Raw genomic sequence first — 16093 nt, forward strand, 5'->3', positions numbered from 1 at the left:
TTTGTGAGTAGAGAAGGAACATCTCCAGGTCCTGAGCACAGACAGTGGCTGCCACTGCCCCCTGCGGCCCCCATCAGCCCCCTCAGGGTGGGATGGGGACATCTAGGGTCCTTGGCACTGCATGCCTGCCTTATTCCCATAGAAGAGATGTTGGCTTTCACCTTCTGGGCAGGAGAGGACATCCCCAGGTGGCAAAACTCCAAGCGTGGTCTGAGATGGAGAGAGGCACATGCATGCTCTGTTTTCACCAGATTGGGTGGATTCCTCAGCACTGGGGCTCTTCATTGGTGCCCACCCCCTGAGTGGCACCCATGAGGGCTCCCAAAGTGGGCTCCCCTTCACCAGCCCTAGTGCTTTTGCACAGCCAAGGGAAGAAAGGCAGGAGCCCACTCCATGCAGGGTGTTGGGATATGCTGTCCATCCCACGGAGCCACAGCTCCACTTGTCCCTGAGCCCCCAGCCCTGCTCTACACAGGATGCCCAGTAAATCCTTACTTTGTCCAGTGTTTATCCAGTCACACTCTAATTTGAAATAAAAAAGGCAGCCAGTAAAAGGCCTTTATAGCTCTTCAGAGCTCATAAACCGGCAGCGCTGGCGGACGGGGGCCAGATGATTGGGGGCTGCTAGGAAAATTTATTGCAGATTTTGGTAACTTAAACATTACAGCTCTGTGAGCCCCGGGACTGGTTTGCTGAGCAGCTCCCAGCGGCAGGGATGGAACAAGGGATGCTTTATTGGGGAAGGGAAGGGGGGGCTGACAGGTCTCACCCAGACCCACAGTTAACATCCACCCAGATTTAGACTGGCTCGTTTTTAAGGCAAGTCTTTGCACAGACTGAATCCATCCTCGTGCCAGGAGGGAGTGCATGTCCAGGATCCAATCCTCATGTCCAGGATCCTGTCCTCATGTCCAGGATCCAATCCTCATGTCCAGGATCCTGTCCTCATGTCCAGGGCTGCTGGACACGGGGCTGCATCACCCTGGCATGAAGGCAGCCCTCAGCAGCATCCCAGGGAGATGATGAATGGGACTGTGCCAGCACCTCCTTGTGCCAAATCCCCTGGCTCAGTGGAGACCTTGCACCAAGCCCTGCCTGGGCAGGAAAAGCTGGGACAGGCTGGCCAGGGTTTTCGTGGGAGTCTGTAGAATTTGGAGAGAATGAGAGGAAGCGGCCGGGGTGGGGAGCGTGCGAGGGAAGGCGGGTAGCAGGAGGGAAGGCATTTTTTCCTTGCCAGTGCCTTGGCTGATTCGGTGTGAACTGCTATAAATTTGTTCCTTATCTCTCAGGCCATTTAATGTTTTCATGCAAAGAAAATAGTCTGCAGGAAAAAAACCCTGCTGATAAAAGATCCCTTTGGCATTGGGAAGAATGTTAAATGTCTCTAATCAGCAGGGTCTGGGGCTTGGAGTGCTCCTGGAGCTGGCAGGGAGCTGAGAAGTTGTGGGGACTGGGCAAAGCTTGGAGCAGACTCTCCCAGCAGCCTCCCACCTCTGGGGGCAGTTGGCATCTGCACCCTGGGTGCCCCTTGCACGTAGTGCCCAGTGTGTGACAGCAGTGGCTGTGTCTGGGATGGCTCCAGACACTTCACCCTGCAGGCTTCAACATAAATTAAACCAAATACTGCCAGAGAGATTTAAAAGTGGGAATACAAGGTACAAATTCTATGGGAGAAGAGATATGGATCCAAATCCTTCTTGGCTGCTTCCCAGGACCAGGCAGGAGCATGGGCTGTGCCAGGGGCCCCCACATGTCTTTGCACCTCCAGAACCTTCATCCCTTGCCTGTCCTGCCCCCATGGGGAAGCCAGGGGGAAGCTCCAGAGCTCCATGTGGCTGGAAGCATTCTTCCCAAAAAGCTGGCCCATAGACCAGCTGCTGTTTGGATTTACAATTGCAAAAGCAAATCCTGCACAATTCCTCCTTGGAACAAACCTCCTGGCCCTTATTGACAGTGCCCTTGTTCCAGCTGACGACTGGGATGCAGGGCTGGGAGGCACAGGGGGCACGAGCATCCCTCTCTGCAGGATCAGGAACTGCCTGGCTGCACTTCCCATGAGTGTGGGCACTGAGCTGTGTCCCTCCAGGCACTGGGTGATGCAAACACACCACCACATGCTGCTGCATTCCCTGGGAGCATCCTGGAATGGGAGCATCCCCACCCCACCGTGTGGCTCCCTGAGGGCCATCCCACCCTGCAGCCCGAGGCCAGCAGAGCCATGGCACAGGGACACACGAGCCTCTGAGCTGCAGCTTCACGTCCAGGCTGGAAAACAAACAAGGCAGAAAGAATGTGACCACAAAGGGGATTTTTCAGGGTGGGAAGGAATGGTTACTGATGACTCCCCCCCCCTTTTGTTTCCCTCTTTTGGTAATGCTTCATTTTATACTCCAAGGGAGCAGAAATGCCATTTCAAATGAAAAAATCAAACCCTTCTGTTTCAACACATTCCCCAGCTCAACGTCCTCATGCACCAGCACACCTACATACCAGCTTTTCTCCCTGACACAGCCTGGCCCAGCAGAGCCCATTTTCAGGCAGCCTTCCCCCTTTGGCCAGTCCCATATCCCAGCATCCTGCCTCTCCTGCCAGCCCCATTCCCAGCCCCATGCCGCCATCCACATCCCCTCTCCACAGGCAAACACATTTTGTTCCACCTCCATCACGTGGCAGTGGGATGTGCGTTCTGGTGCCAGAGCACGCACGGCCGGCCGCGCCAGCAGCGCCTGCACGGCTGCACAGAGCTGCTGCTGTGCTTGCATCGCATTTGGCCTTTGTGGGATGGTTTTGGCTGTGCCTGGGATGGTGGGGAGGAGCCAGGAGCTGGCACTTGCCATCAACGCTGACCTGCTGGAATTGGTGTGGCGCCAGGTGTCTCACTCTTTGCTTGGAGATCTGTCTGTGTGCCCACTCTGGCCTTGTTTTGGGGCATTTCTGCGCCGTTCAGAGGCAAAAGCAGATGTATTTTGTAAAGCTGGACGTTTCATGGCAGACTGGCAGCACCACTGGCACCACAATGGCATCATGGGATGAGGACAGTGGCCATGCATCAGCCCTGGGCACCCAGCATCCTCCTGCCAGGGGATGTGGGCATGAGAGTCCCAGGCTCTCATCTCTGAAGTGCCCAGTGGCAGCTCCCCTTGGACTCCAGTGCAGCCCCACTGCTTTTCCTGCCCTCTGGAGGACCCCCCCATCCCATCCCATCCCATCCCATCCCATCCCATCCCATCCCACCCCGTCTGCTGTGACGCAGGCGGCTTCACTCCCAGACAGGCGGCGCTCACCCCAAGCCCCAGCCAAAGAAAGCCCCTTTGTTCAGCTCAGCCAGCAGGGCTGGCTGACCCCAGTGACCTCCACCACCCGAAAACACAGTCCCTGCTGTCCCATGGGTCAAGGCAGGCATGAGGACAGGGACGGGGACAGCCCCGGACACCCCTCCTGGGTCAGGGTCAGTGCCCAGGGACACGGGCATGGGTCACTGAGGGTGCAAGGGTATGGAGCTGCTCTGTCCAGCCAGGAGGGATAGAAGGATGGATTGAGGGATGCTGTACAGCCAAAACTTTCATCTCATGCTCTTTGAGACGGGCAAAAATCACTGGGAAATAGTGGAGCTGCCAAGCTCACCAGGGTGGGATGGGGAGCGGGGCTGGCGCTGAACAAGCTGCTGCTAATGAGAAACAGGTGGAGAGCCCAGCACCCCCCCCTCCACCCAGCCTTTCTCAGCCCTCAGGGTCAGCCTGTATTTTCTTAAGTCCTGATTGCAGAGAAATTGGAGGCTTGTGTGCCAGTGGGTTCTGGTGCGCTCCAAAGCAAAGGGAGCCTGACAGGACCTGTGTTTATGTTTGGGAATGATTGGAGACTGTTCTGGCACTTTGCACCCTGGCTGAGCAGGGCACAGGACCCGTGGGATGATGCCTGCCCTGATCCTGCTCCAGCAGGAGCGTCCCAGCTGGGAATGGCAGCAGCCCATCCAACAGCGCCCAACTCATCCCCGGTTTGCATGCAGAAGAGGAACCCTGAGTTGCTGAGCCAGAGAGGAAACGAGAGCAGAAAAATGTGATAAACAGCTGTAAAGCCCAGCCCTGGCTCTGTGCTGCTCCCGCCGTCGCGGGTCGGCCCCTCAGACTGTTTATGGAAAGCCCAGTTTGCCGAGAAATCCATCTCCCGTTTCCTGTTGATCGCTGGGAGCCAAGGCCCCTCCGCCAAGGGCCGCGCCGCCCGCGCACGTCTCACTGTGAGCCCGAGCAGGGGCTGAGCACAGGGCAGTCAGGAGCTCAGGGAGTGGGGTACCACTCCTGGGGGGCTGCAGAGTCCCCTGGGAGCTGTCACAGCTCTCTGGTGAGACACAGCAACCAACTCAGACAGAGAATTGGGAATTCTCCCTCAGGCTCCTCAGCACCGAGGGGGTGTGGGTGGGATGCTCACGGCCACCTGCGGACATCCAGGGTTGGGAGTGTCCATCCCATTTCCAGCAAGGGCCCCTTCACCCTCAGTGCTCAGCAGGCACATCCAAGGCCCCAGGATGGGGACGAGTCCCCCACCTTCCCTCCCTCCCTTGCTGCTGGTGTGACCCCTCTGGAGGCCGTGCAGGAGCTGCCGCTCGCTCAAGGCCAACCCCATTGTCGGTGCAGCCGTGCCGGGGGGAGCGGAGCCAGCCTGGGACGGGGCCGGAGCTGCAGATCCTGCCGCTCATGCCTGAGTCATCAGCCCGCGGGAGCTGAGCAAGGCAGGGCCGGGTGCTGACCTGAAATCCAGCCGGTTCTTTTCTCTGAATCAGGGCAGGGAGGGAGGGAAAAAGGCTGGGGAAAGGGGGGAGCAGTGAGTGGGTTTTGGCTGCTCAAATCTCCCCTTTTTTCCAACTGCTCCAGGGCCAAGGCAGTGCCACAGGGATGGAGGGAGGCTGCAGTGAGTCACAATGGGGACAGACACAAGGAGATGACAGCCTGTGAGGAAAAGGAAGGGGCTGGGAGATGTCAGGCGTATGTGTGCCCATGTTTTCACTGGGCTCATCCCAACTAATCCTTGGAAGAAGAAGAAAGAGGGGAAGAAGCAGAAAGAGCTTTCCACCCCCTGTGCCAGGTCCCCTCCCTGAGGCGCAGTTCCCGCTGGGCGGGGATGGGGATCTCGCCCGGCATGTGCCTGCTCCAGCTCCAGCACGGGGCCAAATCTGAGACATCCCCCAGGGGCAGCCCTATCCCAGCAGAGCTGCAGGCCAGGGGCAGATCTGGATCCTGCTGGCTGGGGAGGATGGCTGTACACCAAAACTCATCTCTGAGTGGTCCAATGGGTAAAAACAAGCCCATCCCATGGGCAGATGAACCTCCCCTCCCCACACATCCCCTCCTCAAACCCCATCAGCAATCTCTGTTGCAGGAAATCCTGACTCCAGCCCTTCCACGGGGCTTCACAGACCCCCCAGCAACCCCAGCAGCAGAGCCAGGGAGAGCACCCACCCCAGACCCCCCCAGACCCACCCCAGACCCTCCCCATCCCTACCCTGAGCTGCCCCCCACGAGCAAGGGGGGTCCCCCAAAGCAGCTGGGGAGCTGGGGACCGTCACCCATGTGGTCACCAGCTGCTTGGAAACATTTCCCTGGCTCCGGGTTATGTGAACAGATTTTTATAATTATTAGCCTTGGTAATTTACCGTAAAATATTTATTCTGGCTCATTCCAAGGCGTTTGATTCGTGTTGGGTCCGTACGGCTTGGGGGGTGTGCGTGGGGAGCCACGCGGCCGCGCGGGGCTGGATGCTCGCTCCTTTCCTGTATAAATATCCACATGGACGTGTGTGGCCCGGGGAGGAGACCCTGGTGGCAGCCGGGACAGGGGGTCCAGCTCACTGTGAGGCTCCAAACCCCCTCCTACTGCAAGCCCAGCACCCCCAGCCCTGCCGGACACGGGGCAGGGGAGGGTGGAGGTGATGTCCTGCATGGAAGGATGCGGGGGGAAAGCGCCCTCGGTGAGGTGGGTGGAGGTGGCAGGACGGACTTGGGGAGGGTCCCGAGGGTGGCAGCGACGACCCCAGCACGCCTGGGTGGTCGGCAGGGCTGGGCTGCTCATGCCCTGGATGGGCTGGGAAAAGGGAGCTGAGATGGGCTCTGCAGCCCCCAGTGCGGGGGGAAAGGACACCCCGAGCCTCCCCTGCCCGCCCCGGCGCTGGGACCCACGGCACGGCTCCCCAGGCCCCGCGGGCTCCGGCAGCGGCGCCCCCCGTGGTGCGCGGGGAGGCTCCAGCGGTGAAACTCAAGCCAGATGTGCAGCAGCGGGAACCCTTTAACATTTCCCTGCTCGGTGCCTGCAGCTGGAAAGCCCCTCCAGCAGTCCTGGCTCCCGAGCTTCTCCTCTCTCTCTCCCCAAGTGCGCCCTGAAAAGGAGCTGCAGATGCTGCCCCAGGGAGGAACAAGGGCAGAGACCCACGGGGGATGCTCCAGCAGCTCTGGGCAGTGCTGGGATCATTGGGGAGGGCAGCAACCTGAAAGCACCAGCAAACAAAGGCCACTGAGTCCGCACGGGGCTTAAAATGACAAGGAGAAGTATTAGAATGGTTGAAAATTACAGATGGTGTGGGCTGAATTCCACCCCCACAGCAGTGCCAGCCCCCTGGCAGTGGGAATGTGCTGGTACCAGCATGGGATTTGCCTCTCCGTGAGCTCAGACAAGTTCCATCTGCATTGACGTGGCCAGAAGCTGGATTTGCTCAAGGAAAAGTTGCCAGGACAGCCAGAATCACACACATCTTGTCACCCTTTGCCCCCCTCAGAGTCTGGAGCCTTGTTTAGTGTCTGCCTTCGCTTTTCTTTAGGGCTCAGCATCCCCCCACACCCCTTCCTCATCCTCAGCCTCCTGACGTGAGAGGACACCCCAGCCTGCCTCCCAGCCTGCCTCCCAGCTGGCCCCTGCATTATTAAACCAGATCCTCCTTATCAGCCTTTATCTTTTTCCACTCATGCAAAATCTGCCTGGTTCCAGCTTTGCCAGCCATCAGTACCTCCAGCACTGAGGACTTCGGGTCACCCCTTCAGTGCTGCCCCTCAGTTCATCCCCTTGTGCCCTCTGGGGGGTGACAAACCCAGTGCTTCCCTGCCTCCAGAGCCCTGGGAAGGAGCCCCTGCTGCCCCAGGCTGGAGCTGCTCCCACACCTGGTTCCAATAACGAACAGGGGAAGGGACAAAGGCGCCTTCAGGAGGGCAGGGGGATGCAGGGAGAGGGGCAGTGCAGGGCTGGGATGGGGGGCAGGCTGAGGGGGGCACCAGCCCAGCAGCTCTGGGGGCTGGAGGGGCCCAGCTGCCCATCAGCACATGTCTGAACAAACAGCACTCACACAACGGGGTTAACTGCAGCACCGGAAAGCTGGGATTAATGGAAATTGGTTATAAGAATTTTCCCAGATGGAAGAAACATCTTTTCGTCATCTGTCCTTTGACATTTCAAGTCTATTTTGCATCCCCAGCATTTTCTGATTTGGGCTGTGACATTTAAAATGGGCAATTTGTGTTTACAGTCTTAGGCGTTGTAAATACCTTATATATAAATGTCTTTGCATGTATAGGAGACATTCTATACATTTGTATCTTTGAAACAAGAGCTATAAATCTTTACAGGAAAATGTAGATCTACAAAACCATTTATATCAGCTTTGTAGTCAAAGGGTAGATGAACATGTAAAGAAATACATTGACTTTTTCAGACACTGGGATTTAGTCTTGCTTTATCACAAAGTGTAAATATGTCACTTCAAAATCATGAGAGGCATTAAAAGAAATATTTTGCATGGCTTTTATTCAAGGACTTGCTGACTTGCACTGTTCCCCCCTTCCAGGCATCATTCCCCTCCAATCACAGGTCCCATGACAAGGATGCAGCAGGGTCAGAGCTGCAGAGCCAAGGTCACATCCCAGCAGCTGTGGGGGGGATGCAAAGGCACACAGCTCTCCATGGGGGCTGGCATGGCCACAGTCCCCTCCCAGCACACAGCACTGTGTGACACCACCTGGGGCCTCAGGAGGCTTTCAACAGCCCCGAATCTGACCTTCCATGAGGGTCCCATCATCCCAGCAGGAGCATGACCCCAGCCAGAGCCTCTCCAGCAGCACCTCTGTCACCTCCCTGCCCATGACAAGATCCCCTGGGAGGCCCCAGCTTGCAGCAAAGGGCTGTGGAAGGAGGTGAAGCCATTGCTGTGCTCACAGTCCTGCCAGAGTATGAAATATTTGCAGTGTCTGCTTTACCCTCACCTGGGCTGGGACACCTTTCTCAGGGAGCTCCTCATGGTCAGGGATCTCTGTTTACTGACTGGGTGCAGACACAGCCTGTGAGACAGCAGTGTCCATTGCCTGTCCTGACTCCTCCATGGATTCCAGAGCCAAGGTCTTGGACAGCCCAGCGCTGGCTGGGCCCTGGCCCTTCTGTGTGCCTCTTTGGAGGAGCAGGGATGGGGGAGTGACAGTGAGATTCCTTCAAGCTAAATCTGTGCTTTAGGTATAATTTGATTGAAATAATTCTGATTTCTGTTGAGTCTCATTGTAAAGCTTGATTTAAATGTCGAGGCTCAGCAGGCTGAGAAGGCTGGGGAGAGCACAGAGTGAATGGAGGAGGAACCCATCCCACCCATAAACTGCTGAGCACCCCCATCTCCATCTGCTTTGGGGAGCAAACACAGGAGATGGCATTCAAGTCATCCAAGAGTTCTCTCTTTTGTCCCCCCACCCACCCTGCTCACCAGATGATGGAAGGCACAGTATCCCTCTGCAGGGGTTTGCATCCCAACAGCCACAGGGAGCCAGGGCACTGCTGGCAGCAGGCAGGATGAGCTGGCTGGGTGTACATGCACCCCAAGTGCTGCCACTGCCACCTCATTCCCTGCAAAACCCCTCTCCAACCTCTCCTTTACAGAGCTGGGGGTCTCAAATCCCACCTAGGGGTAGGATCCTGGTCTGGTCTGTACAGCTGTGCTGGGGACAGGGAGAGGGTTAGGGGACCACAGGTCCCTGCATTCAGTGGCACATCCCTATCAGTTACCCCACTGCCTGCAGCTGCAGCCTCCAGCCCTGAGCCCAGCCAGGTGAGCTCTGCACCCTGCTGCCACATCATCATCATCATCATCATCATCATCATCATCATCATCATCATCATCATCCCTTCCCTGCATCCTGCTGCCAGCATCCCTCCTTCCCCGATCCCCCCTGCCTATATCTCTCCCTGCCCACATCTCTCCCTGTCCACGCCCCTCCTGGCCCCTGTCTGGGCTGTGGCACCACCAGCACTCCCTGACCCCTGGGAAGGGCAGCCCAGGCACACCTCTGCTCCCTGTCCCTCCTGCAGACATTTCCAGCAGGGATTCCCTGGCACATCCCAACAGCCAGGAGGACACAGGACACGTTGGGGCACGGAGGTGGGATGTGTCAGGACGAGGATATGGGACGTGTCAGGGCACGCTGCAGGATGAATCAAGGTGCAGAGTGCAGCCATCAGGGATGAACCCAACCTCACAGCAGTTTGTGGGCTGGAAAGCAGCCCTCACCATGGCCACTGTGTCCTGTCTGCAGGCTGGGGCTGCCAGGAGCATCCTCATCTGCTCCTCTGGGAGCCCCAGGGAGCTGCTGACTGCCACGAGCACCCCGTGCAGCTCATGGAAGCTCAGAGCTGGGCAGGGGCTCTGCCTTGGGGTCTCTGGTAGGGGGCTGCAGGACAAGGCTGCAGCAAGGACAGCCCAGACAACCCCTGCAGTCCAGGGGCAGCGAGGGTTTGAGCCTGCTGGCTGCAGCTGCCCAGCCTCTGGCCCTTGCTCAGCCCAGAAAGGATTTTGCCAACTTTGCACATTTTTGGCAGAAGCTAAAAAACATCACTGGTGCCAAGGCAAGGGGAACAGATCCTCCCTCACACAGGGCTCTCCTGTGGCTGTGGGAGGGCAGAGACCTCCTCATCCTCCAGGGCACCCCACGACCATGGCATGGAGCTGAGCCTGTGCTTATGAACCTGTTAATTAACAAGCAATTAATTCAGGACTAAGCTGAGCACCAGCTGGACCCACCTGGGGCAGCCCAGGGCCAAGATGGAGCTTTCCTTACACTTCATCTGGGGCTGGAGGATGCTTCTTCCTGGGCATGGGGACACAGGAATGGAACCGTGGTGGGTGCATGGCCGAGATGTGCTCCAGGGAATGAGCTCAGGGAATGAGCAGCCTCCTCTCCTGGGCAAGCAGCTCCATAGTTCCCCCCAGATCTCCCCCTGCAGCCCCCTCTCCTCCCTCCGTGCGGCGGCTCCTGCGGCACCACACGTCGTTTGTCACTCGGACAGGTTCAAACAGAGCCGTCTGGGATTCATTAGGCTCCGTCTTGGTTTCCTGCAGCGCTCGGCAGGGGCCGGCCAGGAAGGAACGGGGAGGCAGCAGCAGCAGACGGGCGGGCAGGCTCGGGCAGGCAGGGAATGGAGCGTGGGGCAGGGGAGAAAGGCAAGCAGGGACCCCCGGCCCCCAGATCCCTCCCCAGTGCTCGGGCAGGCGGTGCTGGATGCTGTCCCGGGAGGAGGAGGAGGCTGTGGGCTCTGTGCAGCATCCACGGATCCGGGACTGGAGAGCTGCTGCCACCTCGTGCATGGAGAGCTGCTCCCACACAGCCCCTTCCAAACCCCACAAAGACGGGCCCAAAGGCAGCCAGGACCCCCAGGGGCAGGGCGGGATCATGCCAGCGAGCAGAGACACAGGCAACAACAGCAAATAAAACCAGAGCCCCCCCATTTATTAGCAGTTGGTTCAAGAGGACCCTACAGCAGTGCTTGGGAGCCTCCCCAGCACAGCCCCCATGGCCCCAGGTGGGCTACAAGGCTCCTGTGAAACGTCCAGGTGGGAACGCTGCTGCCAGCAGGGCAGTGAGACATCCACCCCACTGCCCTGGCCCCCCTCGGGCAGCACTGGGCATTGCTCCCCTCCCATGGAACTGCTGCCATCCCACACCCTGCAGGGCAGCTCCATCCAAGGGGAACCGTGGGCCCACATCCCAGCAAACCCGTGGTGGCTCAGTCTCCTCTCCCTGCCAGCAATCCCAGGGCGTGGTAGAGGCTGCAGCTCTGTGCAGCCTCACTGGCACAAAGATGTGTCTCCCACTGGGAAACCCTCCTGTTTCCCCTCTGACCTTTGTCCATGTCATGTCTAACGACCAAAGAGACCGTGTAAAACCCTCGGGGTTTAGGTACAAATCCTGGCACTGAAGAAAAAACACCTCCCTGCAAAATGGGAACCAAATGAACACCCCCCCACCCCACCCCCTTAAAACCCAGCATTATTAAAATACTTTCGTTTTTAATATTCAAGAGGTTTGAAGTTCTCTCAGCATTCTTCTGATTGCCTTTATCCCAATGTCTGCTCTGTCCCCGAGCTCTCCTCCATGCCAGGGTGTGCTGGACACCACTTGGCTTTACCACAGGAAACACCACGTGTGTACAAGAGTGCAGGAAGGGCTTGGGGGTCATGAGCAAACTGGGACCAGTATGCCCAGACCAGCATGCCAGCCCCTTCTCCTGCTAGGCCACATCCCCACCACACTGCCCATGGAGGGGGAGCCAGAGGCTGAGGAGCTGGAATATGATGACAGAGATGACAAAAGAAATTGTGCCCCAGTCTTTAAAAGAAAAATCCACCTTGTTCTCAGCTTTTCCAAGTAGGTGCTGGGGGAATCCAGCAGACTCTCCTGTTTCTTGCCATGAGGCTGATGGCAGGAGTGAGTCTGGTTTCCTCTGTGCTTTGGGTCTCCACCAGCTCCGTCCCTCTGCTCCAGCTCAGCAAAGTCACCACCAGTGCACCCAGAACAGCTCCTCCATCCTCAGACCAGGAAGTGAGGGACAGCTCTGGTGCTGCTCTCAGGCCCAAGGCAGCTGGACCCCATTTTGAGCTGAGAAAGGGGGAATTTGTGCCACTTCCCTATGCCAGAGCAGGGCGGGAAGGGACAAGGAATTAAAAAGGAAAAATAAAATGAAATACAGGTGTGAGGCAGGCAGAGAGGGGGGAGCACAGGGATTGCAGAGTTGGATCACTGCTCAGACAGCCTCCAGTGGAGCCCTGTGCTCCTGGGGGTCCTCTCCAAGCCTCTGGTGCAGCCATACGCTCCTGGGGATCCCCTCCAAGCCTCCAGTGATGCTGTGTGCTCCTGGGGTCCCCTCCAAGGCCAGGTTTTGCTGAGAAGGTCCTGCTGGCACAGGGTCAGCCCCGCTCAGGTATTGCTGGGGGGTGGCAGCAGCAGCTACCTGGTGCTCTGCAGCTCCTCCCGCAGCCACGTGGGCAAAGTCTGCCCCATTTTGTACAGGAGCTTGGAGAGCTCTATGTTATGGTCCCTGTAATAGTCCCGCAGGAAGGAGCGTGACTGCAACGGGAGAGCAAAGAGAAATGTCAGGGGGACCAGCCTGGAGCTCACCAGCCCAGCACAGCCCTGCTCAGGGCCAGCCCAGGAGCTGCATACTCACATCTGAATCCATCTCGGGGTACTTCCTCCCTTTGCTCTTTCCCAAGCATTTCGTTTTTCCTCCATCCAGAAGCTGACACCAGAATCCTTTCTTTGGATCAAACCTGCAAAGTGAGAGCTCTGCCTCAGCCCTCCTATCACCCTCACACCTGTCCAGCAGGTCCCACTGCTGTCCAGCCCTGCACAGGGCACTTCTCCACCTCTGGAATCCACAGCCCAGCTAACATCATGTCATCAACCCCCTGGTAGCACAGGACCCCCCCTGCAGCTGTGCAATAAGCAGTCCACCAAGGCTCATTCATTGCCCTGTTGAGGGAGCACAGAGTCTACCTGGGTTTAATTACAATTTTCCATGTCACTTTTGTCCCTGGATGCCCTCAAGTGCCCCACAGCACATGGGTGAACACATAAATAGGCAAGCCCTAGCAGAGGTAAATTATTATTTCTCTAGGAGATCTGGAGGCTTCCCACAGTGGGGTTTAATGGAAGGATCAGAGCAAGGTGACACCTGCAGAGGTGCCACACAGCCAGCAGCTGCTCTCAAGCATTTATGAGGAGATGGAGTGCCAGGGCTCAATACCATCATCTGTGTCACAAATGCTGAAATCTCCTCCAGGAGCCCAGGGCTGCTCTTGGGCTGCCTGCAGTGACCTCACTGTAGTGTTTGGATAAGTCTCAGGTGAAAGCTCAGCCTCATCCAGCTCAACAGCAGCTCTGTGGAGAGGCCAGGGCTGGGGGCTGCTCTGGGACAGTGTCCCCAGGGCATGCAGTGCATGGGAGCAGTGGCAGGGTGGAGGAAGGAGAAGCTGGGGAAGAACTCACGCCAGGGTCTTGTGATAATCGACGAAGTTGGTCACGCCGAGGAATTTCTGGACTGTGTCCATCACTTTGGCGGGTTCTGTTCGGAGCAGCTTGCCATCCAGCACCAGGATCTGCAGGGAGCAAGGCACAGGGGTGAGGTGTCACTGGCTCCAGCCCTGCTCTCCTGAGGCAAGAGGACACCTTTAACACACCTTAGATCACCTTGGAGACAAATCTGCCACCAGGACACCTGCTAAATACCAATGTGCCCTGATGCTCCCTTAGACTGGCTGCTGGAAAATGAAATGCAGCTAAAGCCAGGGCCAGGACCCACCCAGGACAACATCAGAGCTTCTGCTCAGAGCTACCCAACCCACAGGCAGCTGGGATTGCAACACAGCAATTACACTAGCAGCAGGCAACTAATAAGACTTTATAAGGTTAATCAACAGTGGAAAAATCATTCAGGGATTGATCCCATGCTCTCCAGCAGTGCTGCACTGTGTGGGTCACAGCAGGGCTGCCATCCAGCTCCCATTTTCCCTGCAGACAGCCTGAACTATGGGCATCTTCACCAGCTATTTTTGTCCTGTTCAATGCCATGGTGCCACCAGACAGGGCAGCCCCAGGGCTCTGTGGCCAAGAGTGAGGGTGAGTGTTGGGTGACCCTGCAGAGCCACCCACAGCCTTCTGCCTCACTCCCTTTCAACCCTGCTGTGGCAACCCACGCAAGGCCATCTTCGTGTGTGTGTTATCCATCACCAGGCTCCCTTCTTGCACAGCACCTCCTCTCTGCCCCTTCTCCAAGGACTTTTACTCCTCTCCCTGTAATTTGAACAGTTTAAGAAAAACAGCTCCCAGGGGAAGGATGCAAGATCTCCTTCCCCCACATCCTTGCGTGGGTGAGGGCTGTAGGACTGGTTGCTGTGACTGTGTTCACAGGGGTCTTAGGATGAGGGAAGTGAGGAGGATCAGACTCCATGTTTCAGAAGGCTTGATTTATTATTTTATGATATATATTATATTAAAACTATACTAAAAGAATAGAAGAAATTATTTCATCAGAAGGCTAGCTAAGAATAGAAAAAAAAGGAATAATAACTAAGGCTTGTGGCTTGGGCAGAGAGCTCACTGTGATTGGCCATTAATTAGAAACAACCAACATGGGCCAATCACAGATGCACCTGTTGCATTCCACAGCAGCAGATAACCATTGTTTGCATTTTGTTCCTGAGGCCTCTCAGCTTTTCAGGAGGAAAAATCCGAAGGAAAGGATTTTTCATAGAAGGTGTGTGTGCCAGGTCGCTGCCATGCCTACCTGGTTGGCGTGGTAGCTGCTGAGCCAGCGCTCGATGTGGGTGGCGTACCAGCCCGGCACCAGGCAGCGGTTCTGCAGCGCCCGCAGCCGCGGCCCCGCCTCGGGCCCCGCTGTGATCACCTCGTGGAACGTGTACTTCAGGGCAACCACGTCGTCATGAGCTCGCTGGTGCTGTCACAGAATCACAGAATCACAAAATCACAGAATTTCTAGGTTGGAAGAGACCTTTAAGATCATCGAGTCCAACCCATGTTCTAACACCTCACGTAGATCATGGCACCAAGTGTCTCATCCAGTCTTTTTTTAAACACATCGAGGGATGGTGACTCCACCACTTCCCTGGGTAGATGATTCCAGTATTTGACTACTCTTTCTGTGAAAAACTTCCTCCTTAATTCTAGCCTGTATCTCCCTTGGTGCAGCTTGAGACTGTGTCCTCTTGTTCTGTCTGTTGTTGCCGGGAGAAAGAGACCAACCCCCAGCTCCTGTCAGGCAGGAGCAAGGCAGGTTTGTCCCCAGGGTAACCCAATCCTGGGCTGCCCACGAGGTGCAGCAGCTCCCAGGCCACCATGATGTGTCCTCACGCATCACGTTCAGCCACAGTCACCCCACATCCCAAGCCAAGCCCACAGGACTGCCCAACCCAGGGGAAAGGCAGAGGCTCACCTGATACCAGGAGTAGGCTCGATCTGCAGGGTTGATGAGGATGGTGATGATTTTGGCCTTGGACAGCAGGGCTGCAGCTCGCCGAGGAGCCACTTCAGAGTCAAAGTAGTTGGCACTTTTCTCAAAGTAGAAGTCAGAGGTGGTGTTGGAGGGGATGGGGAAGAATTCCATGTACCTGGGGAAGGCACAGTGTGAAGCTGGCAGACAGGCACCACAAGATGGCCCCAGCACCGCCCTCACAGGTGACATCTCAGACACTCAGAAGGGAAATCTCACAGCACCACTGCCCGCCTTCCCAAAGTTATGGGCACTCCCCCATAGCACAGTCCCCACAATGCAGAGACCCACCAGTCGATGCCCTTGTGATAGTTGTGTCCATTGAAGAACTGTATCTCCTCAAAGGTCTCTGAGCTGGGGTAGTTGCTGCTCAGGTCCGGGTGCATCCCCAGGAAGAGATAAAGGGCAGTTGTTCCTTTGGACAGACAGAAAGAGGGAGGTGACACAGGCCAAACTTCCCCCCAAGCTCTGCTTCAGGGCAGGAGGGGTGAGAGGCTCTTTGTGGGTCCTGTCAAGCCCCCCAGCATGCTCACAGAACTGAAGGTGAAGGGAATCACCTGTTTTTTGAGGCCCAATGATGAGAAGCTTTGGGAATCGGTCACAGGTCTTTTCTTTGGACCAAATGTCCTTGTGTCGTTTGTCTTCGCAGGGATCCTGAAACACAGTGTGGAGGATCAGAGACAGAGCAGCCTGGATGGGAACCCACACCACTGCTCAGCCCCTCCAGCCTCAGCAGACACAGGGGAGGCCACCCTGCTCAGCAGGCAGGACAAAGACTGGGCTTATCTCCAGGTCTA

General features: G+C 56.8%; 1 protein-coding gene across 2 annotated transcripts in view; it reads right to left on the bottom strand.

Annotated features, from left to right (window-relative positions):
• Window positions 1–7764: 7764 nt before the first annotated feature.
• Window positions 7765–16093, bottom strand: part of NDST1 (N-deacetylase and N-sulfotransferase 1) — a 157978-nt gene continuing 149649 nt past the window's right edge. For both annotated transcript variants that reach the window (XM_074551907.1, XM_074551906.1), the window contains 7 exons: window positions 15854–15950; window positions 15588–15711; window positions 15240–15414; window positions 14574–14744; window positions 13277–13386; window positions 12456–12558; window positions 7765–12355 (listed from right to left, as the gene is read on the bottom strand). In XM_074551907.1, the coding sequence (XP_074408008.1) occupies window positions 12236–12355; window positions 12456–12558; window positions 13277–13386; window positions 14574–14744; window positions 15240–15414; window positions 15588–15711; window positions 15854–15950 (900 nt within the window). In that variant the 3' untranslated portion in view covers window positions 7765–12235. The remainder of the gene's footprint in view (window positions 12356–12455; window positions 12559–13276; window positions 13387–14573; window positions 14745–15239; window positions 15415–15587; window positions 15712–15853; window positions 15951–16093) is intronic.

Source organism: Zonotrichia albicollis, chromosome 15 (genome assembly GCF_047830755.1).
Source record: "Zonotrichia albicollis isolate bZonAlb1 chromosome 15, bZonAlb1.hap1, whole genome shotgun sequence".
Classification (NCBI taxonomy): domain Eukaryota; kingdom Metazoa; phylum Chordata; class Aves; order Passeriformes; family Passerellidae; genus Zonotrichia; species Zonotrichia albicollis.